Source organism: Apteryx mantelli, chromosome 13 (assembly GCF_036417845.1).
Source record: "Apteryx mantelli isolate bAptMan1 chromosome 13, bAptMan1.hap1, whole genome shotgun sequence".
In the NCBI taxonomy this organism is placed as follows: domain Eukaryota; kingdom Metazoa; phylum Chordata; class Aves; order Apterygiformes; family Apterygidae; genus Apteryx; species Apteryx mantelli.
The window spans coordinates 16,794,060-16,821,950 of NC_089990.1; the positions used below are offsets into that span (position 1 = coordinate 16,794,060).

The 27,891-nt window shown below is 53.0% G+C and overlaps 1 protein-coding gene across 1 annotated transcript in view; it reads right to left on the minus strand.

Annotated features, from left to right (window-relative positions):
- CD99L2 (CD99 molecule like 2) overlaps positions 1–27,891 on the minus strand; it is a 40,967-nt gene that overhangs the window by 10,603 nt on the left and 2,473 nt on the right. The window contains exons 2-6 of the mRNA XM_067304200.1: positions 9,294–9,359; positions 6,326–6,364; positions 2,931–3,020; positions 2,121–2,201; positions 1,320–1,409 (exon numbers count right to left, since the gene is read on the minus strand). Of these exons, the coding sequence (XP_067160301.1) occupies positions 1,320–1,409; positions 2,121–2,201; positions 2,931–3,020; positions 6,326–6,364; positions 9,294–9,359 (366 nt within the window). The remainder of the gene's footprint in view (positions 1–1,319; positions 1,410–2,120; positions 2,202–2,930; positions 3,021–6,325; positions 6,365–9,293; positions 9,360–27,891) is intronic.

Consider the following 27,891-nt stretch of genomic DNA (forward strand, 5'->3'; position numbering starts at 1 on the left):
GGGTGGTGGGACGGGGCCCCCGGCCGCCCCGCGCCCGCCGTCGCGGGGAGCCTGCCGGGACGCCTCTCCTCCTCACTGGGGCGGGAGAGGGGGGCGAGCGCTCGCGCGTTTCCACACGGTCTCGAGGCTGGACGAGCACCTCGGGCACGGTCACCGTGAGAGCGCCGGATTCACGCAGGACAGCAATAGAGAAACAAGGGTCTGGGAGCTGATGGCAGAGCTAGTGGTGCTGCTGCATGCCTTGGCTTCTGCCTGAGCCGGCGTTCGGGGCGTAGCAATGTGTGCGCCAGAAAGCTGAGATTTGGAGAGGAGAAGAGATACAGGTAGGAGCCAGCAAAGACTCCTTACCTGTCCACCTCAGGTTGGGTCACCTTCGCTTTCTGAGCCCAAAACAGAATTCCTTACTTGCCAATTTACCACAGAAAGCAGCTTTATGGGCTTAGTAATAAGAGTACAAAACAAAACACCAACACGCACAACACCCCAGAACCTGCAGAGGTCAAAAAAAGCAAGGTGTGGTGACACTGGGGAAATGCGCCTATGCTGACTGCCACGTCGAGATGGGTGCCACCTTCCTGGTTTGAGCTGGGTGCCACCTTCCAACAGTTCAGCCCTTAAACCTTTCCTGCAGAAGTCTGAAACATCAACAAGCCCAAAATATCAGAGTGCAGAGAAGTCACCTAGTTAGGACAATCTAATAAAATATTGGACTATTAATTACCCGTGAGCAGGGTATACGGCCATCTCAACACCAATAAACTAGCTGTGCAAAGTCTGTTTTCTAACTCCAGTGCTCAAGGGAGTGATCACTGCAGACAAGTGATTCATTCACTCGAGTATTTTAAGGATGGAAAAAAAGCCTCCCAGCCCAGTCAGGCTCAGCCCACAGTGTACGTTATGCCAGGAGTTAAGACTGCTCTAGACTTACGTCTTGGCAATGACTGCGAACCCCGATGCGTACGCGCTCCGTTTAATAGCTGCCGGTGGGTAAGGGGGAGCTCGGCAGAACTGCCGCGGCTTCATGGGGCAGAAGTGGCCTGAGAAATCCGTGCGCAGAAGTGCAGAAACGCCCGCGCGGGGCGCCGGGGCTGAGGGGCAGAGCGGGGCCGCGGACGGGGCAGGCGGGCCGTGGGGCCGGCGCGGTGCGGAGCCGCTGGTGGCAGGCAGCGGCTCGATGCGGAGCGGAAAGGAGCTGGCCTCTGGCAAGGAAACCCGCAGGGACTGGGGAGGATCCTCCACGCGCCCCGAGGGAAAGCGCCGCTGGCACCAGATTTGGGTCTCGAGCAGGGAAACCTGGGGCGAGGGGCAGAGCGACATACCTTCACCTGGCCTTATGTTCGGGCTCTCCCCGCCTTTCCCGTCGTTCTTGTCGATGGCATCGGCCAAGTCGAAATCCATAGGATCCTTTGCTGTAGAATAACGCACCGGTTAGTCATCCTGGCCACGGGTCAGGAAGCTTCCTAACTCTGGCAAACTTAATCAGGGAAACGCTCAACTTCGCCAGGGAAAAGCGTCACTGAAAGAGAGGGGGGCACCGATATAGACATTTCCCGGTCTCACCACCCAGTACCGCGGGAGGCGTTCCAAACTCATTCCGTTTCGTGCTCTCACGCTGCTGTTGTGACAAATGTCATGTTCTTCCTGCAGAAATCGTCTCACGTAGCGGATCAACCGCCAGGCAATCATATAAATCAAGCAGGATAGAAAAGGTCAGAGCAAAGCCGGCAACTCCGAGTGCCCGGCGAGTGGGAGGACGGGGGGAGGACGCCTTAAAGGGGAAGGAAGTGCTTTCTGCAGGGCTCACGCTCTGATTGCGACAGGCTGCTGCTTGATTGCTTAGGGGTATTTTTTGCTGCGAAACGCACGGTTGGTATGCCGAGTTCGACGCTCGCAGAGCGGCTTTTTACTGCTCTCGCTGAACGGGAGCTAAAAAAAATGGAACCGAGCCAACCCAAATTTCTCAACTTTCTGTAGCTTCTAAATAAGTTTATTCTAGTATGAGATTGATTTTTTTAAGTGTGGGAGCGGAGAAAGAACAGTGCCCTTTCCCAAAGCCCTGCCCGAGCAGGCAGCAAAGCGCTCCAGGAGGCACAGCAGCTCCCCAAGGCCGGGCCGCTCACCTGGGTTGTGTCTGGTGGGGGCCCTCGTAGTTTTTGGCCGCTTGGTTGTGGTGGTGCGGACGACATCCCACAGGCTGTTGTCTGAACCGGGGGAAAAGAGAACAAAATGAGCCAGCGGGAGCTGAGAGGGGGAACCAGCCTCCCTCCCTCCCCCAGGATGGGCTGTGCTGCGGCACCACCGGCCCGCGGCAGAGATCGGCACGTGAAACGTTGCTTGAATTTTAGACTGGGACAACCTGGATCTGTCTCCAACCGAAATCCAGCGCGATGCCTGCTGGGCTGCCCCTTCCCCCCACAGCGAGTGGGAGCGGGACCGCGCACTGCCGGAAAGACGTTCAAGGATTGGATGCTCTGCACAACTCAATATCCCGCCTAGGAACCGGAAAGACTCCGTTCTGGTTAGAAATCGTTCACAGACGCCGCTCGGCAGCACCCTGCGACACCGCCGGAGCAGGAAGCGTGCCAGCCCGAGGTGCAGAGAGGAAGACGCGGAGCACTGCTTCAAGCTAGCGCCAGCCTTGTCGCCGCACGGACAGAGGCGGCAGCCTCAAGCGGCTCCTCGGCCAGCGCCGTCAGGGCAGTGTGACGGCTGGAGGTGGGAACGTGGAAACCTCCTACACCGCTAACGCAGAACACGCCGGAGCTCGTCTGCCAGCGCCAAATCGCGACCGCCCCGCCGCCAGGACTGCTGCCTCAGCGGCGAGGCAAAGCTTCCCCTGGCTTCCTTTGGGAGCATTTCCCCTCTTTCAGACCCGAAAAAGGGCAGCGTGCCTGCACGCCACCCTAGGACACGAGGGCGCAGCACAGTACCTGGCTTCTTCGGGTAGGGCTTAGCAGTCGGCTTTGCTGGTTTGGTTGTCGTCTCCAGGGGGGTGTCAAAGAAATCGGCCAAATCGAAGTCTACGACAGGAGAGGAGAGAACGTTAAACCCAGCATCGCCCCGCCGGCGGCTCCGCGAGGGCGCTGCCCGGAGCCGCGGGATGCTGTCGGCGCCCCAGCCCTGGGACGGGCTCTCCGCTCCTGCCCCGGCTCCGCGCCCTGCCGCGCGGGCGCAGGAGGGCGGCAGCGCCCGCGGGAAACGGCAGCTCGCGCGCGGCAGCTGGTCTGGCCCCGTCGCTCCGCCAGCGCGCGGGAGCTGAGCAGGGCGTCCGGACGCCACGCCGTGGCAAACGCCGGGGGGCAAACGCTGCCTTTAGGGGGAGGACCGACGGCGTCGCAGCAGGCTGCCTGCTGGAGCACCCTCCAAGAGGCCGCGGCCGCTAACGAGAGCGTGCTGCAGAGATGGAGCCGTCTGCAGGATGCTGCTCGCTCCCCCGGCTGCCGCGGGTGCGCGGCCCTGGGCCAGAAAGAGCAGGCAGGAGGAACGGGGAGACCCCGGCACTGACCGAGCCGGCCGCGGATCCGGAGAGCTGCAGCTCTGCCGCAGGAGCCCCTCAGTGCTGTCAGTCATCTGAAGAACATGCTCCGGGGAAGAAGAAACTACCTCAAATGAAGTCTGGGCCTTGGCACGTTTAAACTTCCTGGGGAGAGTTTATTGAATCAAATGACCTCTTGTTTGGGACGTGATCCAAGCGACGAAGCCCTGCGTGTGCTTCTGGCGCTTAACTGCGGTGCTGACGCTGGGAGGCTGCCCGGGAGCTGGAGAGGGACAGGCATCGCCGCGGAGGGCGACCCCGACCTGCCGCGGCCGAGCGGCTCCGCTCCTGCGGCGGCTCCTGCTCCAGTGTTAAAATTGGGTGGGGAAAAGCCAGGTCCAAGCACTAAGGCCATGCTCAGACGCACAGCCAGATTTCAGCGACTTTGCAGCTCCACGCGCAGCACGCCGACTCACAGGAGCGCGCCGTGCATCTCGCCTGCTGAACGAAGGGCTGGGCTCTGTGTTCAGCAGCTGGGCTCCGGCCTCCAGCACGTGTTAACATTTGGCTGCAAGACGCTGTCAGGCTCTCCTTGCTCCCCTGGCCCAAAATACACAAAAACATTTGCGGGTCTGCACTGATGGAAGGAAACTTCCACTCCCACTAAAAGCACCTACTTGTGAAGTTAAGTAAGACTGACTTTATAGTGTCTTCTCCTTTGGAAAAATCCACCAGAATTGCAGCTTATGCACAGCAGGAGCTTGGCTCTTTTCCAGGCCAATTCCCGTGCAAAGCTCACGGCTAGAGAGTGGAGCGAGTTATCTAGGCAGGCCCTTTAGAGGGTCTCCCTGCAGCAACAGGTACTGAATTTTCTTCCTCTCACTTTGTGTGCGAGCAGATCTGTCAGCTCTCCGGTATGGACGTGCTGCAAACTCTTTCCCTTTGCTCGGCAGCTGGAGGATGCGCTGGACTCTGCTAGTGCCTTAATTCTGCGATTCACTGGCCCGGCAATGACATGCTTCTGGTCTGTGGGCCTTGCACCTCCTGGTTTAATGGTCTGACTAGAGAAACACATGATGTTGCTGATGAAGAGTTGGACGGGGGTGGAAACAAGGAAGGCTTTCAGGTAGCTTTAGTAGCTACCTGATCGCTCAGTTGAGCTGGCCTGACCCCAGCTTAGCCTCCGGGAGAAAGGGCTGCAGAAACACCCTGTGCAGTTCGAAGCATGGACCAGCCATGTCTCTGCTGGAAACAAGAGAAAGATGCCATAGATTTGGCTCTGCTGGTTCCTGCTGTCCCTGGGAATCCTGCTGGTTACATGGGCTCCCCAGTACCTGTGAGTACCTGGTGCTCTGCACCACTTCGGTCTGACGGTGACCTCTGGATCATGCCCCACCTCGGTGCTCTAAGAGCAGACACCATTATGGGCAGCAGCTTCTAGCTCTGTCTTTCCTTGTCCCTAGTAAAGACGACACTGGCCAAGGAATTGGACAGTCAGACTTCTTTCCCTCTATTAAATTCATGCCGAGATCTTAATGTACTAGCAAGCTAGTTCACTTCTGAGCTCTCTCCTGTTGCAGTTTATTTCAAGTTCTTGGTTTTTGCAGGGTTGAGCAACACACAGCTCTTGTGACTGCTCTATATTTAAGTAGGTATGTTTGGCCAGAACTGAGCTAGAGGAGTTGCCAGCAATGAAACTTTCATGTCAGCACGAGTTTAAGCACGCTTCCTCAAAGTGTCTGGGCAGATGCTGTGGCTCTAGCTAGCTGGGATAGGCACAGATAGTTGGGGAAACATTTTTCTCTAGACAGGAAAATTTCACCAAACTGGAGCATTTAAAGTCAGGGACATCTTGTAGAAAAAGAAAGAACAAAAATATCCTCTGAGCTCTTTCCTGGAAAGAAAGCTAGCAGGTGCCACAGTGTGAGACATAAAAACCTTTGTAGAGCTGAGCTGTGATTTGTGTCTCTTCCATTAAAATACTGCAAAGTGTGCAAAATTCAGCCTTGACCATAAATGCTCTAATACCACTTGCCTTCAGAATGGACAGAAATATCAATATTGCATTTACTTAAGCCTTATGGAGGGAGTGTGCAAAGCACTTCACAAATGCATGTTGGTACCACCTTTCTTATACTGAAGAGAATGGGGAAACAGAAACTTGGGCTCAAGAAGGTAAATTAGCTGGTCTGAATTTGCTCATGGCAAAACCAGAAGCATCTCAGCTTCAAGCCTGCAGGCTCAAGTACTGCTATGCTTTCCCTCCCCTTCCACCACCTACCCACTTACTCACCTGAACCTCAAGTGCAGGTGGTCAGCAAGCTCCCAGGCCATGCTCTGTAACGTCTTGTCCTTGCCCCTGCAGTATTGGAGCTCTACAAATATGGGCATGTTTCCCTGCAATGTGCCCATTTTGTTGGAAAGAATGAGAGGAGATGCGTTCGGAGAGGTGGTGTGGACAGATGAAGCTAATGCAGCTCAATCAGCTGAAGCAGTCCAGCTGCGGAGCAGCAGCTGCTTGCAGACCAGCTCATCACAAACGCAAGGGAAAGGTGGTTTAAGCCTCATTTCTGCAGCACGTCTGGGGCGTTCACAGGGGCAAGCTACGTATCAGCTACACCGAGCGCCTGGCTCTGGGACGTCACTGCAAGCCCGCGACGAGGAGCCCCTGCGAGCCCGGGCGGCTCCCCGTGCCGGCGCGGCGCGCAAAGCTCCAGCCCTCGCTGCCGCTGCTCGTGCGGCAGCTCCCCACCTCGTGCACGCAGCAGCAGGGCAGCTCGCGCCGCTCAGAGCCGCACGGGAAGCAAACCCGGCGGCTCGCTAAACGATAGGCAGATAAGCACGCCTCACCTGTCCCAGCTGCCGGCTTCCGGGGCGCCTTGGGAGTCGCTGCCGTAAAACAGAGGGGGAAAAGCATTAGTCAGGGGTAGCACCCGGGAATCTTGCTTCTGTTTGAAAACAAGCGGCAAAGAGCACTGGCCAACATGTCCATAAACCTTACAACACAGAGGATCCCCCCACTAAAAGCCACAGCCCTTCAGCGGGAGCCAAGCCGCGCGTAAGCCTGGTCTGATGCCGTGACTTCTCCTTGCTCTGCGCTGGCAAACTCCTTGGAGCCCAAAGCTGTAAAACCCCGAGGAGCGCGACCCGAAGCACACCCAGCCTCGGTGCAAGGGGCTGGTGGCCCTGTGCACGGCAGGACAAGCGTCTCTGGGGCAGAGTCGTATTTGGGGACGAATGCTGCCTCTGTGTGGGCCAGTGCAAAGTCGAGCAGAAAGCAGAGGCCTGTGAGAAACCACTTCACATTAAGACTCTGGAAGACAGCTGCGCACAGCACAGCATAGCTGCTGTGCAGAAGGGTGTACAAAATACCACGGCGTTTCGTTGTCCCCTGCCTAGTCCCTTATTTAAGTGACAGATAATATCCCATGCTGCAGGACATACCAGGGGTTCCCTTTCAGGGGAGGAATTTTGGTGACATCCTAATGCTCAGATCCCAGCTGGGATCTGTGGCCGTTCCTGTGCTAAAGCAAGCTACGATCTGTCATTGGGGTGTTTTTTTTCCTGTATACCACTATCTATTAATAGTGGATGGCATTACCAAGTATATGAATAAATAATGAGCAAGAGCTGTGGCTGCTCTGTTCTCATTAATTTCCATTGGTGTCTCCGAACACTGGAGTGCTTCATTTCCAGTGTATTGGTAGGATTCGACATGGCTGGTCTCCAGATCCTTCATTTGCTTTTATTCTGGTACTGATATAATCAAGTCTGGCGATGGGTATACCATTCAAGCGAGGCCGTGAGGAGAGCATTGCCTTTCCCCCTCCCGTGCTCCGGGACTCCAGCCTGGAGAAGCTCCAGCTTCTCTGGGCTCGGAAGTGGCAGTTACGCATTTCAAACCAACCTCCCTGTGTACTGTAATCAAAGGACTTGCAATATTCAGCCCTAGGCCAGCATCCGATAGAGCAGTGACCAAGTCTAACACCTCATGAGCTATCACCTTCCTACTATGAGGACGTCTTTAACCCTGGCATGTCATGGAAGGTTTGAAGTGAAAAACTTGATGTTTTATTCCATGTAGATTCCAGTGTAATGTAGCACAGACGTGTCTATATCGTTAGACTGTAAGGCAAGAGGTTTCAAAACCCTGTTATAGCTTTCACTTAAGTGAAACTGTTTGCAGAGCTCTCTGCATGGCTGGTCACCGCTCTTAGGACGAGGGTGTGGGGACGGCTCGCCCAGGCCGTGCCACCACGCAGAGGCGCGTGCGACGGGAGGGGACGGTGGCTGGGGGCTGTGACTGCGACTGCTGGGGCAGCGCCGGCGGCGGGACATTTTCTGGGCTCGGTGCACCGGCACTCGCTCCTGGACATGGCTCGGGCTGGGGCTGGCCGTAACCTGGCACTTTTAGGCAGGGTCTGTGCAACCTACTAGTGAAAAGGAGCCTAGTCTACAACCTGCCGGGCCAAATCCTCTGCTGGGATGAAACTGCAGAGTCTTGGCAATGGCAGGGTGCTTAAGCACATCACCTGTAGTTTGGCCTGGTGTTTCGAAGCACTAAGAATTGCACTAACCTAGCACTGGTAAAATCAACATGACATGCAATCCCCTCCACTGCAGGGTCTCCAGGGCCACAACCAGAAATTTAAGCTGGTTAAATGACTAGATGCAGATGAGTTTTGAGCTCAGTTTATGAAAGGAGACATCGGCGTTCAGAGGAGAAATGCTGTAAGTACTCCGAAGGGTGGGAGAGGCAAGTCTCTCATCCCGTCCACTGCTTTGATGCACTTATCCACAGTAAAAAACTGTCAGACATTACCTCATTTTTGGTGTAAACTGAGAGCTGCTGCACTGAATTTAATACATCCAGGGTGCTGTAAGACTGACAGGCCCCCTGCCCTTGGCCCTGGGGCTGAGCTCTAACAGGCGCCTTCCCTCCCTCAGCGACACGGCCTGACCTTGGTTTGCGTAAAGCTGCACCTTTCGGAGCCAAACGTTAAACGTCAGAGCGCCGGAAACAAGGTATCCCCATTGCAAACGGGTTTCCTTTACCGGGCAGGTTGCATTTGAAAATAAGCAAACAAAAGCAACAGCCGAGCGCGCTGTCTGATCTTCCCCAGTCGCAGTGGGACTGACGGCTCAGCGCCTCTCCAGAGGGGATTTGGGAGCGCGAGGAACGTAATCTGCAAAAGCGAGGTGCTTTCCCTGCCCAGGCTTCCCTCCGCGCGCGGCGGGTGGCCGGCACCGGGAAGAGGAGGCTGCTGGGCGAGTCGCGGCGCGTGTTAGCGCTGCGGGACGGGCGGCTCTGCGGATGCTCGCGGGGGGGCTCGTTCGTGCTCTGCGAAAGGGCGACTCCCGCGCCCTGGCAGCGGGGGAAGGACAGCCGTGACGCGTGCGTACATCTCATAAATAACCCCCAACCCGGCCCTCGCCAGCTGAAAGAAAAACAGTATGTGTTAACTTCCAGGCAAAACGGAGAATATTTGTTGCTAGATGTTACTAATGCGTGCAAGCAGCCAAAAGCCCCCTAAGATGTGTTCAGTGCCGTCGTGATGTCAAAATAATACTATCCCTCTGCAATCTGCTGAGTAAAATCACAAAGCAAAGGAGCACAATGTTAGCATGTAACTTCTACAGGAATATTGCTAATTCCAGCTGTTGCCAAGTATGGAAACAGAGCCTATCCCGGTAGAGACGATGAGGTATCATGTAACCCCCTGCCACCCTACATTTGCATACGATCCCAAAGAATAATTACATCTCTTAATTACTATTGGCTTTCTCCTCTTTAAAAGAATAAATAAATTTGACTTACGTCGTTTGGTGGTGAGATCATACAGAGCATCTTCTAGGTTAAAGTCACCTAGGTCGTCCCCATGACCTGGAGATAAAGAATCAGCATTGGTTTTACTTGCTCCACACAAAGTAAATTGCCCTTAAATAGAGCACGGCTAGACTTGTTTGCTCAATTTGCTTTAGTTTTTAGAGGATTTTTTGCTTTTTTCTAAGCCTGACCCATCATCAGTGCAGACGAAGACATCAGCTTTCTCAGAACGCTATGACTGTTAAATTGCAGAGCAGTCATCTCTGGATTTTCCATTTGTCTGCCCTAATGGATGTGGTATAAAAACACATGCTACACTTAAATTTGTCAAGTAGAGCTACCAATTCATCTCTCTAGCTGCCACTCATCTGTGGCTGTGCTCACGATTATATGTTTGCTAAACACCGCGAAAATATTGGAACAGCATAGACAAATTCAGTGAAAAACAACAAAACCCCACGCACCTCTTCTTTGAAAGTGCATTCCAACATCAAAGATTTCATATGAAAATTCTGAAGCTGGCTGCCAAACACACAATATTTCAGATACCGCATGAATCGCTGGCTTGGTGATGTAAACTAGGAACATACCCAGAGCCAAGGAATACACCTGACAAACAGACGGCAAATTTATTGTTAAAGATGCCTTACAACAACTCCAATCACTTTATAATATCCCAGGGATGACTCTAAGCTATATGGTGTTGTAATGCGATAGGACCATCTAATCCTTCCTTTCCCTGACTTTTTTTGCATCATGTTAATTACTGTTGACTTACCCTAGTTCTGAATGTATTTGTCTTGATAAATTCATGCTTTTACATCTCAGAGCATGCTGAGTAATTAATATCCTTTGGGTTTGCTAAGTACTGCAGCACTGCAAGAGAACATTAAAATGGCTTTCCTCTTATTCCTACTGCTAAATGGATTTAGCTATTGCCACCTGAGCTCCAGCTTGCTTCATGAATAAATTTAAAGCTTTACTGACAAGGACAATAACAATGAAAAGGCACTCGTCCATCAGAAAGCAGGTATCAGCATTTCAGTGACAAACTTCTGCAGAGAGCGGTCACTAAGTACTACAACACATTCAGCTCCAGTTTCAGGTATTCGCACATCACACCGCGTTTCATTTACTGTCTACGTGGTGGAAGGCGAGCGTCCCGTTGCGGTGGAGCCAGTCACCACGTTAAATCCGTGAAGCAAGCTGTACTGACGAACCCCCTGGGTAGAGACCTAGTGCAAAGGGTAGTGCTTGGCATCCCGAACCTCCCATGCACGGGACTCCGCTCCCTTCCCTGCCTTTGCCAAAATGTTGGCAACTCCTGGGCATTACTACTAGTGAAAAGTCTGCAGTGCGAGACAGGACTGGCTCTGTCGCTCCGGCGGCACGAGCGAAGCTGCAGGATTAGGAGATGCACCGCCGGAGCAGGCGCCCGGTTCCTGGAGAGGCGCCCGGGCCAGCGCTGGAGCCCTTTCCCAGCAAGGCTGCTTCTTCCTCAGCCTTTAGTCAACTTGTGGGAATCAGTGGGGCTCTGTCATTCTTGTTTTTCTATTTTAAACTATGTTTAAAAAAAGAAAAGGCAGAAGGGGAAAACCTTCATTTCAGTTCCTTCTAACTCTGCGGTTTGCAGCAAGCGCAAAATTAACCGACAGGAGGAATACGGTGGTAATACCAACCCCCACATTTGTATGCCAAGAGCCTTCCCTTCCCTCTCTTCTCCCTCTTGCTGTTCTCAGTGATTAAATAAATGTTCAGGGCACTGATTTGCTGTACACCAAGGTTATGCAATTAGCAGAGCCGCGCTGTGTTTTACTTTCCGCACAGGGTAACGCCCTTGCTGCAACGCCCCGTCGGAGGGAGACGGGGGCTTTTCCGCCGCGCGGTTCGACCGGACCGCGGCGGCAGACGGGCGCAGTTTGCTGACCGAATCACGGCGGCAGCTGTCCCTGGCACCGCTGGGCTCGCAAGCCCCGACCGCCCGGCTTTCCTCCCCGGCCTTGGACTTCCCTGCTGCAGCTCAGCAGCAGCGCGGTGCCGAAGGGACGGCAGCGGGTGGCGGGCACCGAAGCACTTCCCCGTGCCGCCCGCCGGCGCGCAGGCACGCTGCCCGGGGCTTCCCGGCTCGACGGCGCCCAGGGCGGGTGCTCTCACCCCTCGCTATCTTCCGAACTGGGGAAGAAGCAGACCCGGACTGACTGAAACCAGGCCTGTCTCCTAGGGGCAGAAAAACCTGCTCGGAGCGCCGTGGCCACTGCTGGTGGCTCTTGCACTTAGCAATCCGCATGCGTACGCCGAGGCTTTCCAAGCTGGGAAGGCTGGGAGCGCCCGGCGGGGGTCCCGCGCTCCAAGGAGGCCGGTGCCCGTGCCCGCTCGCCGCGCAGGGCAAGCACGGGGAATGTCTGTAGCGGTCGCTGGTGCTGTCCCCGATGCAAGCAGCGTTTTCCCTTTAAAAATGACTGGATTTCTCTGGACTGCTCGGCACACATCACAGACCCCACTCCCACGCTGGGCTGTGCAAAACGTAGTCGTTTGGGATGACAGGAGCCACAGGGCGTGTGTACGGTGAGAGGAGCAGGCTCGCCCGCCTCCCGCCTTTGCCTCTTCCTGGGGAGAGCGGGGAGGCCGGCGGGAGCCCTGATGAACCAGAGCGGTCCACTGAGCGACGCTCGCACCCGCTCACGTTTAACGGCAGCTCTTCTTGGCAGCTCTTCCCAGAGCATCAATATTCTAGCAGTATCATTACGCTGCCGCTCCCCGAGTCCTGCGCAGGGAAGAAAAAATCCCACGTTCACAACCCCCAGGGCTGAGCCTCCTCATGCAGCTGCTCCTGCCACGGGAGGACGGCGCCGGAGAGGGAAGAGCCTGCCTCTTCCAAAACCATCCCTGCCTAAGAGCCGGCGCAGAGCCGGGCAGGTGCGAGTGCGATCAGCCCCTGTAGTCAGGGAGCCGACGTAGAGCAGCAAGCGTGTCCTGAATTGCACGGGCAGTCCTGGAGGGGAAATCCAGCGCTGACCAGCAGAGACGTGGCACCTAGTGCCAGGTTTCTACCAGGTTCACAGGAGGGGAGGGACTTCCTGGGTGAATTTTGTTTTGGAGACAGGAGAAATTTGGATAGGTGTAAACGGAGGCTAGTGAACAACGCAGCAGTGTCCCAGCCTTGCCTTGCACTGAGGCTGCTCAATACCAAACGCGAAGTCAGGATCAGGTTGTCCTCTGTCTCAGGACAGGTTGCCATGAAGATGAGGAAAAGTTTTGATATGCTTAATTCCCCACTAAAACCTTACCCACAAATTACGGTATTTGGCACAATCCATTTCACAGGGCTTTCTTACAGTTACCCAAGGCAGGCCGAGAGAGATCAACTTCCAGGGCAATTTAAACTAAGGAATTCCCCAGGTGTTGGCAAGGATTAATAATAGATTGCTAGTTAACTGAAGCTGACAACATCTTTATTTCATGCAAAGGGCGTTATAGAGACATTGCACCTTTTATGGATCAATAACCGAGTACCCCCTCAAAGACATACAACTTGCACGCTCACTCTGACCAAGAAGAACTGAACACACCTCTCCTTACTCTTTTATTAAGTTATTAAGCAGTAACGAACTTGGCGCTTCACAGCCAGATGCTTAAAATCCAAACAGCATACTCGGGGTGCATGTTTACCTTGTAAGCACACTTGCAGGGGAGGCAGTGCTGTTTGGTGTTTATAGCAGGGAACTGGTATTCAGCAGCCCCAGATCTATTCCCGCTCTGTGTCACGGCAAATCCCTGCTTCCAGGTGCCTCTGCCGCGCGAACCGCCAGAGGGGTCAGTCTTCCCAGGCTGGTAAGCCCATTCCTCTGATAGGAAGCCGTATACAGCGCAGAGTGTCTTTGTATTACGGCTCGTTTATACTCTCTGAGCGACGCTAAGGCCCGTTTCTGCGTATTATAGCTCACAACACAGCCCGTTAGTAAGTTTTAGAAATGTCTGTCTTTAACGCATGCTAAACATCCAAGTTAGCGCCGGTGTTCATGCTTCATTTCCCCTCCAGGATATACCCAAGCTGCCTACAACCTGTTACAGGACTATAAAACCCCTGATACATGAAAGGCTCAGGAAAACATTCTTCATTGATTTTTCAGTATCGGTGAGCAGTACTAGACCTTTATTGGGGTTTATTACTAGGCAGTGGTCTGGGTTTCCTTTCTACCTTTGTCCATCAAGTTCTTGGAAGGATTCTTGTCTCTGGATGTTTGGACTGAAACCACAGCACCAAGGGCCAGCTGAAAAGTCAAGTAAGTCATCAGTGCTGACCAAGCACTACTTGTTCCTGTGGACAGGTTCACAGCAGACTGAAAATGTGCCCAGTTATTCTCCTTTATTTATCCTCAGCACAGGCCCTGTGATAGGAAAGAGAAGGACGGGGACTTGGCCTCATGGCCTTTCTTCTGAACCCTCTAGGGAAGTGGCTACTGATGTCCAGAGGAGGCTCTGGGGTTTCTGTACTCCTCTGCTCCACCAAAGGCAAACCCAACGGGGGGGTTCCTTTAGGAGGTGCTGGACAGTGCTGAGTTCTCACTTATTTCTTTGTTTATTTAAGACCAAAAACAAGACAAACCCCAGTTGTCTAACGTTAGGCGCAGACTATTGAAAACCTGTGTTTGTATGTATTCTAGCTCCTACCTCTGGGTAAGCGACAGACACTATGGCCTGGACATTGGCATGACCGGGCTGTGCCACTTTTGTACCGTTCCTACAAAGCTGGGCACAGAGGGGCTCTGACCAACGACTCGCAATGTAACGAAACAAGTAGACAGAAGACTCTGTAGCCTGTGGGTCTGAAGTACATCCAACGCTGGGGAGTTGGCAGGTGGTGGAAGCGTCTTACCCTCTGCTCTTGGCCAAGAGGGGTGACTTGCAACTGCAGAGACATGTGGTCGGTCAGGCCACCAGCCGGAGCTGGTGCTCCGTTCCAGATGGAAACGTGCATGGGATGACACTCAGACCTTGCTCCACACAACGGTTCTCCATGCAGGATGAACCAGTGAGCTACGTGAAGCGCTCCCGCGCTCTATGGTCACCGCATCAAGGTTGTTTTCCACATGCTGTACATTTGGCTGACCGGAGCACCCAGGAGACCATAGGATTTATGGTGGGGAAGAGAAACAGGCGAACAGGATGCATTTTCCGTATTTTTCTTTAAAGTGGCAATCAAAAGAAACTGAGCCAGGACACCTAGTGCTATGTAACATTAATTCCCCAAATACCACCGCTCTGCGAGTTGAGGGGGGGAATGCTGCAGCCAAGCTTGCAGCTGCCCTGACGGAGGCTATAAAACAGGAAGGTGAGAGTTATGGCAGAGACAGCGCCGTAGATTTGAGGCTTCTCTGTGAATTCCCTTGCTTTGCTAGGGATATTTTTAATCAGAGCTAACTGCTCTTTGAAGGTAGAAGGGTTTTTTTGGTGCCTTAATGTATTCTTTCCTCATTATTTTCTGTAGCAGGCAGCTCAAATGTGCAATGGTACTCGTCAGCTTTTTAGTTTTTACAATTATATATATATTCTAATTAAGCCCCACTGTTTGACAAAGCTTGAATCATAGTATCGTAATTCACACCTAGTATATTGTTAGGCCGTATGCAATATTAGGAGAGAGATGTATTCCATTTTTAGTGCAAGCCTACATATCTCTCTGTGCAAATATATATGTGTTTAAGCTTTCTTGGGAATTTAGAGCTTGTGAAGGTACTAGATTGACAGCCCAAGAGATTAAGGGAGAATGCAAAGCAGATATGAGGGCAGGCAAGAGTAATTCAAATTGCCTGACTTTAGGCACCTAACTTAGGTGTAATGTGGCAGTCACTGGGTGGGAGGGAAGGAGGAAAGCTTGTGCCAAGTAGTGGCAAAAGCACCGGTATCTCCCCAGCGACCAGCCTCTTAATTTAGGTACTGAGTCAGGCAGTGCAAATGCCCTTGCCCTCCGGCTGTGGCCCGCAGCGGAGCACGGGCGGATGGAGGGTTTTGAGCTGTGGCTCTGGGCAGGGCAGAGTGGGCTTGCGCTGTCTGCGCGAAAACCCTGCTGATTCAGCCACCGTGCAAGAGGGTCAAACGTGGTGGAGCGGGCAGGGAGGTCTGCATCATGCTAGCGTCACCACTGTGCTACCGCCATCGTCAGGACAAAATTTCCCACTGTCTCAGCAAAGACAAAACTCCAAGGATCGGTGGGGACAGAGTGCCCTCCCCGAGGCTGTTCTCTACCCGTGCCGTGCACAGCACACCAGATGCCGCGGCTGCTTGTGAGGACTATCCTGTAGGGACAGGCACGTGCAGCGCCTTGCACCTGAGCTCCAAACCTTTCCACTGCTCAGCGCTCCTGCCACCCGCATCTCTCCGCTAACTAGGACAGCTCTGCGTGACGGGTCGCAGTCCCCGCGCCGCAGCGCGCCTGCCTTCTGCGGGACCTGCGCTATGCAGCGCTCTGCGCTTGCCGCCGGCAGGGGTCCTCTGGGTCCATGTGGATATTGCTTTAAAATTAGTGGGAAGGAATCTCTACCAAAAACATACCTCTCAGGCTCAGCGTGTCTCCTGGGCCCATGTTTTAACTGAATAAGGTACCTGACTTCACGGGCAGCTCTCCTGCCCGTGGCCCGAGCGGCTCGGACAGACACCAGCATCCGCACTCGCACTCGCCTGGGCCTGTCGCTTTGAAGTCTGTACGTAAAGAAAAGGGTAAAGCAAAGGAGCAGCTGGCTGACACTGGGCTGAGAAAGCACGTTTGTCCCTCTGCGGGGCCAGCGGCTCCTCGCGCAGGAGAGCAGCTCCATGTTTCTCTGACACTTGCAGCGCCTGCGCAAGGCGACTTTATCCTGCCGGGGTCTCCAGCGCTCGCTGGCTCCCGAGACTGGAGCACAGCGCTACCCACGCGGGGACAGCAGATCTCCCCGGAGCTGGGGTGTCACGTTCAGTCCGCGGGGGCAGCTCCGAGAGCAGCGCTGCTAGGCCAGGAAGGACGACCTCGGAGGAGCTGAACTCCTCCCCAAAGAAGTGCCACGGCCATCTCTACAACACAGCCTCCCTCCTGAAATTAGTCCTGCCTAGAAAAGGAGACTCAACTTCCCCCAGATTCTCACCCGTTGGGTTGTGCCAGAATCCGGCCACGATTTCCGCAAGCTGCCGGGGAATATGGACTCCCTGGGATAGAAACGATGGGAGGATGCTGCCTCTGCGCGCAAGACGGCCGCGCGGGGAGAGCGGGATCCCAACCTCCTCCCGCGCAAGGGAAGGTCTGCCTGGAAGCAAAGCAGGGAAGAAACGTACGGCAGCGCCACTACACCCAGTGCTCTTCCTGCGCTGTAGTGCGACTGACGGGCTCGCGCCGCCGGGCACATCGGCACAGGCTGGTTCGCGATACGGCTGAGCGCAGCAGGATGCAGCTGCCAGACCTCATCCCGGGATAGCCGCCCTGACTGGGATAGCCCTGTCTTCTCACTGGGGACTACGCAGTGCTGCTGTCCTCATTCTCCGTTTTCAGTAAAACATTTTGATTTCCAGAAGTACTAATCAAAATCACTCTTGATTATGGCGAAAACAACCTCTGCTGTAATTTTTTTATGCAATTAACAAGGGTATATGGTAATTCCAAGCAATCTTGCTCTTGAGATTAAAGGAAAGCCTGCCAGGAAGCACATGAATAAAGCTTTAAGATGAGAATTTGCATAATGAAGACTTTCTCTTTGTGGAGGGACTAACGGTGGTTATGTTTGAAACCTATTAAGAGAAATGCTTAAAAGCCTCTGCTAAAGTCAGCAAACTGACAGCTCGTTGCCGTGACCTGCCGTTTCCCTGCGTCCGGACTCCCCTCCCGCTCGGCACTGCTCTGACCCGCAGAGACCCCGGCACGCCGGCTGCCGCGGGCACAGCACCAGGAACGCTCAGCTCCAGGAAACCCCGAGTTTTGCCGGGGCTCCCGGCACCCTCTCCTTGGGCTGCCTGAGCCGCTAGAGGGAGACCAGACCACAGCGGACGCCCACCCCGCACCGCGACGGGAAGGCATCGGCGCGGGCCGGACAGCCCTCGGCAAGCAACGTCTCCTCTGCTCAGAGCAAGGCACCTGGGTCTCCTTGGTTTTTAAGCCACAGAACAGTCCTGTATTTTTGTATGCCCGGGCAGCTGGATGACAAGACGTCTGTTGCAATTTGATTTCAGGGCTTACTAGGAATAATTTTAACTTCTTTTTTTTTTTTTGACTGTTCTTAATCCCTAGCTCCGGAGAAGCACAGTATGTAGTTGAAATGGCACTGGTGCTAGAGCACCGACATGGCATGAAAACTTCTTTTATACATCCAGTAGCTAAGGGGTGTTTTATGCAGAGAAAATTACAGCAAGGACTGCCCGGCAGGGACCCAGGCTCCTCTCCATCCGGTGAAGCGATGGTGCTATCCAAACTTGTGCGCTCAGAGCTGGGTCCTCCCAGCGAGCAGGGCCCACGACATCTTGTCATCTCCTGCCTGTGCCGTGTTCAGACCTCACCTTAATGTCCGAGCCTTACACTTGGGCATCATGACGGCTTACTGAGGGGGAAATCCACCTGGACATTCCCAGTGTGCGTCAGCCTCCTCTGCAGGCTGCAGGAGAAGGAGTCAGTCTGGGCTCGGTTCTTGACTCCGTCTTCCCTCTGCTGGGCTAGTTGTGCCTCTCCTTGAGCCGGAGCCACACAAGGAGCCTTTACGCTCCAGCATGTCAGAGCAGCCCAGCAGCTGCTCTGGGCGATGCTCAGCTGCCCCCAAGGGCCTGGGGGTGCAGGCAGAGCACCCCATGCTACCTCAGCACTGTTGCTTCTGCCCCGCACCTCCCCAAGAGGCTCCTAGCAATTGTATCGGGTCAGATTATTACCTCCAGGGCAGTAATTTCTATTTGGGCTTATCCTCTCTGCTGCTAATCACAGCATCATGAGGGAAAATGAGTTTCACCCCCTTGTGCAGCCTATCTCTTATGGCCCTAGACAGGACAGAGCCTCAACTGGAGCAACAAGAAGATGGGAACCACCTCCTCTCCCAAGAAGCACACCGGCACACGGCCAAGGAACGTCACTGTCAAGAAACCTGCAGGGCAAATTCCTGCATAGGACCCCAGAGAGCTACCCCGTCCTTACCATATTGACTGACACAGCTGCTAGGACTCTGGCTGCAGCTCCTGTGCTGGGGAGTCACCATCACTGGACGTGACAGAGCACGCACTGTTCACACAATGATCAAGCCATGGCAGCACCTGAGGCACTTCGCAACCAGCAAGAGTAGGCAGGCGCTGACACAAGGCAAACAAGACCAGCAAAACCGAGTTTCATTTGGTGGACTCTAGGCTGTCTCTCAGCAGACATCATTAGCACCACTAATGCTAGAAGAAACATCCTCCCAGTGAACAGGTGAAAGCAAGTCCTCACTACGAATTTCCCCACAACGTGGTGAATTCTCCAGGGACGCTTGTGGATGAGGCCTTGCAGCACAGACCAGTGTCCCTCTGCCTTGCACCACGCTGAAGGGTTGCTGATGGCCCTAACAAGTTCCTTTTCCTCACTGCGGGCAGGAAGAAAAACCTTTAGATTGCCCACAACGAGCCAGAATAAGCAATGTTGCTACTGCAGACCCCCTTGATGTCACACTGCCTTATCAGGAGACCATGAGGTTCATCCACTCAGCCACCAAGCCAACCTCGATTGCGACCCTGCAGAAGGACCTTGCGTCACCGGACTCCAGGCGCTCTTGCTTTGCTGCACCAGAGCACTGGGGGAGCACTGCGAGCTGCTGGCAGGTCACTCTCCAAAGAGCAGACAAAAAGTACCATGGGGAGGAGTTTCTCATCCACCGCCATCTAGCACCGTCTTTCTCACTCATTCGCATAAAGATTTAAAATCCTGGAGGAGAGGCACTCGCACCTCCTCCTCCTCCGTACAGAACTGAGCCCAGCAGCTGCATGCAGTAATGGGCTCGCAGGAAAGCCAGCACAACTTCGTGGCGGGGGCCTGCACGGACAGCGCAAGGAAATTTCAAAAGTCGAGTGTTCAGGAAAGGCGCTGGCCTCTCCCTCCCAAATTTTCACATGCAACATCAACATGTGAAAAGAGCAACCGCTCTGAACTTGCCTGCCAGAAGATCAATTTTCCCGTCAGGGAAAATTGTCCCACTGTTCCCCTGAACTTGGCTGTTCAAGAGTGCTGACGACAGCTGAAATTTCCCAGCTGCGTCTACAGGAGTCAGAGCCCCTACCAGCCCGCCAGAGCGAGGCAGCCCCGCATCCATCTCCAAAAAACCCAAGTAACCAGGGAGCAGTCAAACGTTTCCTGAAGGGACAGAAAGGCCCCACAAAGCCAGAGATGTTTATCTGTGCTAAACTCTTGCTTCAACTTTCTCCTCCTTCCCAACATTTCTCTTGTATCTGCCCTCAGACCTCCTGATTAAGAAATACAGACATTGCTATATTCCAAATTTTATTAAAAAAATTATGAGAGAGTGGAAATGAGCTGAACGGCTTGGTCCCTCTGGGGACTGAGCCTACCTGCCAACTCATTTTGCTTTTCAAACCAACATGCGTCTACCAGCTCAGAGGATGTATCAGCATGGCAAATGGGTTTTTATCCTTAAGCTTTGGGACCGAAACTCTCAGATGCGAATTTGCTCCGGAGGGAAATGGTGCGTTTCCGCTCATTTTGCCTCTCTGCCAGTGTCAATGTCAGCACAGCGACCAAGCAAGCCCCAGCGTGGGAGGGGGCTCGAAACGCCAGCTGGCCCCACGATGCTGCACCGCGCCACTGCCCTAATAAACGCGGTCTAATCCCGGAGGTGAGGCAGCGAGTGCCCTCGGGCCGTCGCGCAGCAGCTGTTTCTGGCGGGTGCCCAACCCAAAGCTACTTGCGAGGTGGAAGGAGGGGAGCAAAAAGCCAGCTCCATGTGTCACATCACATTGGCTTCGGCTGCTCGACGTGACAGCGCTCGCTGCAAACCGCGGCAAGGCGGTGCAGGTCTCCAACGCCTCGGGGACCGTATTCTCCCGCGGTCTGGCTGAGCCATACAACAGCCCCGGTGCTCACGGCACCGCACAGGTCCCTCTGCACCGCCTGTTGTCTAACTGCTACCCTGAGCTGTGTTTTGGGCAGGGGGGACGGCCCCGAAGACGAACGTGAACGCGCAGAGTCATGAGCCGTGAACTGGACCATCAAGAGCTGCCAGTGTGGTGTGGGACCAGCCAAGGGTTTGATCCACAGCGTGACAGCTTGGCCCAGGCGGTGGGCAGACTGTCGGGCTGGATGGGACCACCTCAGCTCTGCAGGACACACCAGCCCTGGAGGTCCACAGCTCTTCTCACCTCGGCCAGCCTGATGGTCCCGCTCTCCAGGCGAGCACAAATTGGCATGTGGCTTCCCCATGTCAGAAGGACAACATCTCCAGGCAGAAAGGCCCTCTAGATGGTAGCAGCAACCCTCAACAGCTCAGAACAAAAAGCCAAGCCCTGCCAAGGGCAATGTTCCTGGGAGCCAGGAAAGGGTTTGCCTTGGGGTTTCCCACTGGATGACTTGAAACTACAGGCCTGACTTGTCTCTGCTTCTACTCCTACTCCCCAGGCGTAATTTTCTTTCATTCAGCACAATCTTTTCTCTGGAGCCCATGTGAAACAGAAAGTTTCCTTAGGTCTGTTTGCACCCACCCCCACCCCAAACTGATCTGAAATTAAGTACCCCTGTTCAGACAAAACAAGATGCCAATCAAAATGACTTTCTTTTGTATCAACATTCAAAGCTTTCAAGATTTCTAAGGCTCTCTGACATCTCCACACTTAAAGTGGGTGACAAATTTTCTAAACAACTTTAATAAGATAATTGTTCTTTGAGATTTATGTCAAAAAAGAGGTCTTTGCTGCAGCATTTCACCTGTTCTGAAAACTGCTTTCAATTAGTCTCTAGATGCACTGCATTCGGAGCAAAAGGCTGGAAGTTTCTGAGCACAAATACTTAAGGTTCTTTGCTTTTTGAAGAGCGCCTGAGTCCAAGCCCAGATGCACCTGTGATCAAGATGGGGAAAGCACGCAGATTCCTGTGTCCCCAGATCTGGTACCGGTACACTGTGCCAGACAGCTAACGAGGGCAGGGAGAGCTGAAGCCTGTTTAAGTCTCTCTGGTCAATCTGCCTCTGACCCTGGAAAGGAAATCTCAGAGTCTCTCCGAGACACTGGGAAATGCCACAGGTAGCTCCCAATGATTCAAAAGCACAGCAGAAGGGAAAGAAAGTTGTGTCTTATTTTCACTCTTTTGCTATTTTTTAAAGAAAGAACAATTTATTATACCTAAAAGGGGGAGGGAGGTGTAGAAGGCATCATTTTTTATTCCCTGATCCTCAGCATTTTGTAGAGTGATGGAGGGGAAATTAACTCCAGCCTCACCAAACAGGCTAGGCAGTGGTTAAAAGTGACTTCCTCAAGTCGCTGAAGACCCAAGAATGTCACCCAAGTCTCCAGGACGTGGGCTTGTTCCCCCGCTCCTGTGCATGCTGCCTCCAGGTAATGCAGATGCTCTCCCGAGGCTCTTCTAGGAGCTCCAGGCCGGTGGCCAAAGCTAGCCTGAGACTCTGCAGCAGCATGGTGAAAATTCAGTTTGCGATCTTTAGTGAAGGTGAGAAAACAGGAAAAGTTCTTTTTCCTTACTACGACTTTATGTGCAGGGCTGAAAACTTGGGCGTTTTCACATTTTCCGTGTGCTGTCCAAGCAATGTAATTACACAGACTCATTACCAGGTATGTTTAACATACAGATTAGCCATTTAATTTGTGCTTATGCATTAAGTAATGACTATGAAATCGCCTAGGGCCAAAGACAACTGTTTATAAACTAGGCAACAAATTGTGGCATGAATGCGTTTTGTTCCTAACCCGGCGCAGAGCAACTGATGGCAAAGCCAGTGATGCAGGAGTCCAAAGCAAACTGAAGTAGGAGATGAAATGCTTAGCACCTGATTCCCAGTGGAAAGAGATTTCTCTCATCAGATAAAGATCAAGAGAAGATGCTGTAGTTAAAAGTAGGTAAACAGGGAATCGCATGGTAAAAACGCTGGTTCATCACTTGGGATGCGCTGCTCCTGTTAGACTGTGCTATTTAAGACAGGAAGTGGAGTTGTAGCGAAAATTAAGAGCTCGGTGATGTTGACAGAGGGAGCGAGGCTCTGGAGAGCTCGGGGACTGCAGCCTCCGCCCTGGCTGGAGGCATCTGGCTGCCCCTCGTCACCGAAGTCTGCAGCGCAGGGCTGCTCCCGCGCAGCCACGCCAGCCCAGCGCCTCGCTCGCCTTTTCACCCGACCTAACCGATGGATGCTGGCTCGGGGGGGAGGGGGTTGCTCCGAATTCAGCGGCTCCGGCTCATTTCAGCATCCCTCGTGCACGAGGAGCAGCTGGTGCGGCAGCTCCTGCCACGTGGCACCGGGCTGCACTGGGCTGCAGCCGACCGGCGCTGGGGGAGCCCTGGCACCCGGTGCATGGGGGTGCTGGACCCTCTGCTCAGGGGGGGCAGCGCGGGGCCAGCCTGGCTCCGCCGCCCTCCGCGGCAGATCAGGAAACCTGACTGCTTTGGCTGCACAGATAAGGCCACATAAGAAACCAAAAAGGGTGAAGTGAGCTTCACCCGAACGCGGTCGGATCCAGGGGCTGGATGATGACACTTTGCGCATCACCAGCCGCCAGCGAGCAGGGGGGCTCCCGGACCTGATGTCCTCCTCCACATGCACCGACTTCTCACAGGTGGTCTCCAAGCTACCGCGGGCTGCATGGGCTTTTTGTTGAGTGAGCTCTTGCAAGGTTTTCCATAAGAAGGTAAGATTTCTTGCCTGTTGACCATTTTCTGAGCTTTGTGTCAAAGCCCTGAAGCTGCTTGTAACCCGCTGAAGTCGCTAGTCTCTCCCATTCTCCCTGGTTCAGGCCAACATAGCAATGCCAACGTCGTGGCCAGGCCAGATCGCCTGCTTTCACGAACCCGCTGAACGCACCGTTACCACGCCGCGGGCTGCTGGCACAACAGCGTCTTTGCACAGAAAATGCATGCACAAGGGGCAAAAGCAGAATCCCCCGTAAAGCAGGTGGGAAAGCTCTTCTGAAATACTTTTGCCTAGGAAAAAGTGTCTTTATTAAGCCAGCGACAATTTTTCCATCAGGAATAATTCTGAAAGTTTTTGTTACAGAATTTCAGGCTTTTTAAAACTTGTTTCATGACTACAACTTAAAATGATATTTTTAAGTCACAGAGGACAACTGTTTAGTCCTGATTGACTGAAAAATTCTTCTAGATCAAGAAGGTGCACACCTCATTGATTTTGTCTTGCACTGAAAAGGGAACGGTTTGCCTTATAACCAGAGCACTATTTACTACTGATACGGCATGAAATAATTTAAAAATATACAAATAGAAACTGAATTCAAAGAAGAGTCCACCAACAGGTCTCTCACTCTCTCTGACCTTACTCGTGGGGGGAAATAGTGCCCACATTTACAAAACCAAGGGCTGACAAACTATTTTTTTACTTCAGTCACATATTACTGCTCTGTGACTTCCTCCTGCAGAAGCATCTAATTCCTTCTCTCACCTCCACCATTCCACAGCAGAGGAAGGAGCAGCTCTTTCCTTAAAAGACACATGCTTTAAGCTCATTTCAAAGTGCTCTGCTCTGCTCTCCTCAGGAGGCCAAAGAGCGCTGTTTGGATTTGTGTGCATTTTCAAAAACACATGTGGGCCCACAACCTAGTTCCCCCCTTCCTGTGAATTTTGGAGGCGGCTAATTCCAGTTTCAAGACAAAGCGCGCGGCATCCGCCGGGCGGCTCCTGACAGTGTGTGAGACAGTCTGTCACCAGCAGCGATCGCTGACGGCCGTGCTCCGGCGGCACCGGGGGGGAATAGCTAAAAAGCTGGCCCGGGCTGGGAGCGCCCGGCTTCGGAAGGGCTTCGTCCGGAGGTGAGGGGCGAGCGGGGACGCTCGGCACAGGCTCGCCCGGCCGGGAACGCGCCGGCGCGGGGCCGAGGGCTGCGTCACTCGGCAGGGCTACGACCGCCGCCGCCGCCGCATTTCCGACCTGCTCCGCCGACGGCACCGCGCAAGCGCCTGCCTTGCTGTCCGTGGCTCGGGCCAGAAACCGTTTCTGCTCGTGTCCCTTCGGCTCCCCGCTTCCCGCAGCCTGTGCTGCAGTCATCACTGAGCACACAACCACGAACGTGCCCTTCTGAAGCGGTTTGGCAGGGCGATTTTCCAACTTGAACAAGTTCTTTCTATCCCCAATTTCTCTGTGCATAAGCAAAAACTGCATTTCAAAGAGCGTGCAAAATGCTGAGCAACTCTTTTTTCCCAGCACCTTGCTCGCTGGAGACAATTCCCCGTTCCAGCTGCGCAGCCCGTCTCGCGCCGAGACGCCGAACAGCGGAACAGCGTCATTCACATCACCGTCCTCCCCCTCCTCCCCACCCCGTCCAAAGCCGTGCAGATGCCTCTGCTCTCCTGTCTTTGGCTTTTGCACACACAATCCGCCATGCCGCCGCTGCATCACTCCTGCCCGCGGCTGTGCATGCCCAGGATCCTGCCAAGGGCCTGCGGGAAGTGGCTGGCAGGAGCAAGTCCACGCGTTACTTTGCAGCCCCCGGAGGAACGCGTCTAAGGGGGCTCTGCTCCTCTGCAGGGAAATGCCTGGGGGAGGCACGGCGAGGGCGGCAGGTCAGAAAGGGCCCCAGCTGCTCAGCCCCTTTCGTGCCATACCTGGCAATGCTGCGTCTCACCTTACTTGCACCAGTCTCTCCAAAGATACTGTCTTTCTCTCCACAAATCTCACCTCGCTAGTATTCATAGACTGTCTCGCCCCAATACTCCTACCACAATAATTTTCTGTTTTCTAGACTGTTTTGGATAGCAATGAAAAAGGATTTCAGAGTGATTACGAGACAATTCTGCAAACACGTTAGCATAAATTTTATCCATCTAGCACCCGTAAGCTAAGCTTACAGAAGACCTGGGCCAAATCTGGCCCTACGCAGCTCCAGTGAAATCAATGCAAATGTTCACAAAGCGCCTGCCTCTCCTTGGCAGCGGTTCACATGCCTTTTGTGTTGGGCCTCTCTGCTTTCTTCTCAAGGGTGTTGTTCGCTCAGCAAACACATCCTTGTGCTTGCATCCCAAATCACAGCTAGTAAATCCAGCATCTGGATCCCCAACTTTGAAGTTCCCGTTTCAAAAAAAAGTCCTTTCATGTTTTGCTTTTTGATATGCAATGTTCATCTTCTCTGATTTTGTTATATTCAAGTTCTTTCACCAGCTGTGAATTATATCTGTCAATCAGGTTACAAAGGAATTATTGCAAAGGTTTTCTCTTTGCCATCAGCGTTATGTAGCTTATTAAACATAAGTTTTGTTATTAAAGTGGCTTCAGAAGCATTGCCTAATAAAACCCAATTTTTCCTTTAGTCAGCTGTAAAGTTAATGCCATAAACCTTCAGGAGATATTTTTCTAAGGAGAAACAAATTTGCTTTTAAGATGAACAGTCCTAAAAGTTTATTCTAGTCAACACTGGAGATCAATAGACAATTTTGTTTTATATGCTTTAAGGGTTGAAACAGTTGCAAGAGATGCAGGAAAAAAACCTACATTTTTGTACTGAAAAAAAAAATCCAAAACAGTTAAAAGGCCATTTCCAAGCCTAAGAATCACCAGGCTAGAGGAAGAGAAAGTTCCAAAATAGAAGCATACCCATGCAAGGAAATTTATTATTTCCAAAGCTCTGTACATAAATATCCGGGCATGGCACATTTAATTAATGCATATTTTTTCAAAGATCAGAGATAATATGTACGAAACCCAATTTAGCTTCTCCCACTTTGTCATACATACCAAAGACACTATCAAAGTAAAAATTATTCTTTAAATATATTACTTTGACTTGCTAGCGATACCTAGTAATTATAAATTTAATAACATAATGATGTACTATAACTAAGACTTTTACCAAATGTAAACGTTTTCGACAATGCTGCTACCTAATCCTGTCTCGACGATAACGCCAAACGAAGGTTTCTGCTTCCCTTGCGAACAACCCCGCCGTGCAGCTCTCCCGACACAAGCGCGGGAAGCGATCCTGGCAGGTCACCTGTGCGGATCCGGCACCACCCTCTTTGCCAGCTGCTTTCCCTGGCTGCCCGCGGCGGAGAGGAGCCCGCACACCTGCACAAACATCTGGAAAGGAGCTCGCTCCTTCCTTCCCTATCTGCTCTCTTGATTGGCCACTGCTGCCTGAGAGTGCGTAGAGGAGCTGCCTGCAGTGACTGCAGCCATCTGTGCAACAGTTATAAATAGCTAATTATACTGTCTAATATTACTTTCACATTTAAGTAATTATTGTAATTGCTGGTGGGATACTGTAGTCACACTTGAGAGGAGAGGTGATCTGTGAGATGCCATCTATTAAGATACAGGATGATGATAAGAAAAGTTGTGTGTCACTGCTGACACTGCAGCTTTGGAGGTATTTTCATTACTGGCTTGTAAGCATGGAAGTTCTTCTTCAAGTTTTTCTTACAGGATCCAGAGGATAAATTGAGGGCATGCCCCTTCTGCCTGGCTGGGAGAGAGACCCTTGCGTGCCCGCGGGAGCAATGACCATGCCCTAAGTCAGAACTGCCGTGTTGGCGCACACACCTGAGTGCATTTCTCATTTTTTTTATGAGAGAGAAGGAGATAAAAAACAGAATGGAAAGTTTCTCATTTGAACATTTTCCTTATCATTTTGGACAAACAATTTGGCTAACCCTGGATGACTCAAGCATGACTATTTACTTCTTTCTAAAAAAGCCACCAGCCTGCGCATTTAGAAAAATCACTAGCTGATCTTGGGCTCCAAGGCAAAGCTGGCATCCGGCCGCGGCTTCTTGTCGAACGAAAAGGCTTTGCAGAGTATTCACGTTTCCTGCAGAGCCTCAGGATACTCTAGTACTTCTGCCCCCGCACTGGAGGGCGAGAATATGCTGGATTTCAACAGTGCTGCGAAATCTCTTGGTACTCTGTGAGCAACTACAGTTTCCAGCACTTTTATGAATACATGCAGCCAAATCCCCGGCGAGCGGGGACGGAGCACGGCGGGTTCAAGAGCCCACACCTCTGCCCGGGCGCTGCATGCAGTGATCCCAGGTGGGGCGGGTACGAAAGCACGTGCAGCGTTCAGAGACCCAAGCGGCTGGCAAGGTTTTAACAAAGCCAGGGCATGAATCCAAGTCTTGTGTCTCCTACCCCCGCTCCTCAGCAACACGAGCTTTCTGCCCCTCCACACGCGTGCCGGTGCGTCAGAAAAAGCACGGTTATGAAGACAAGGGCAGACCAGTCTGTCTCGCATTTTGAACCTCCCCCTCACGAGCACACGCTGATGTTCAGACAACCCACCTGGCGTTTAAGTGCACAGTCCCATATGAAGGGAAATGCATGGACTTTGACCGAAGAGACACCTAAAACCTACCATATTTTCTCAATTAAGACATGGGGGGGGGGGGTTGTTTCTGTTGTACTGGGCAGCCACAGCTGAGCTCCGTATTATTCATGTGT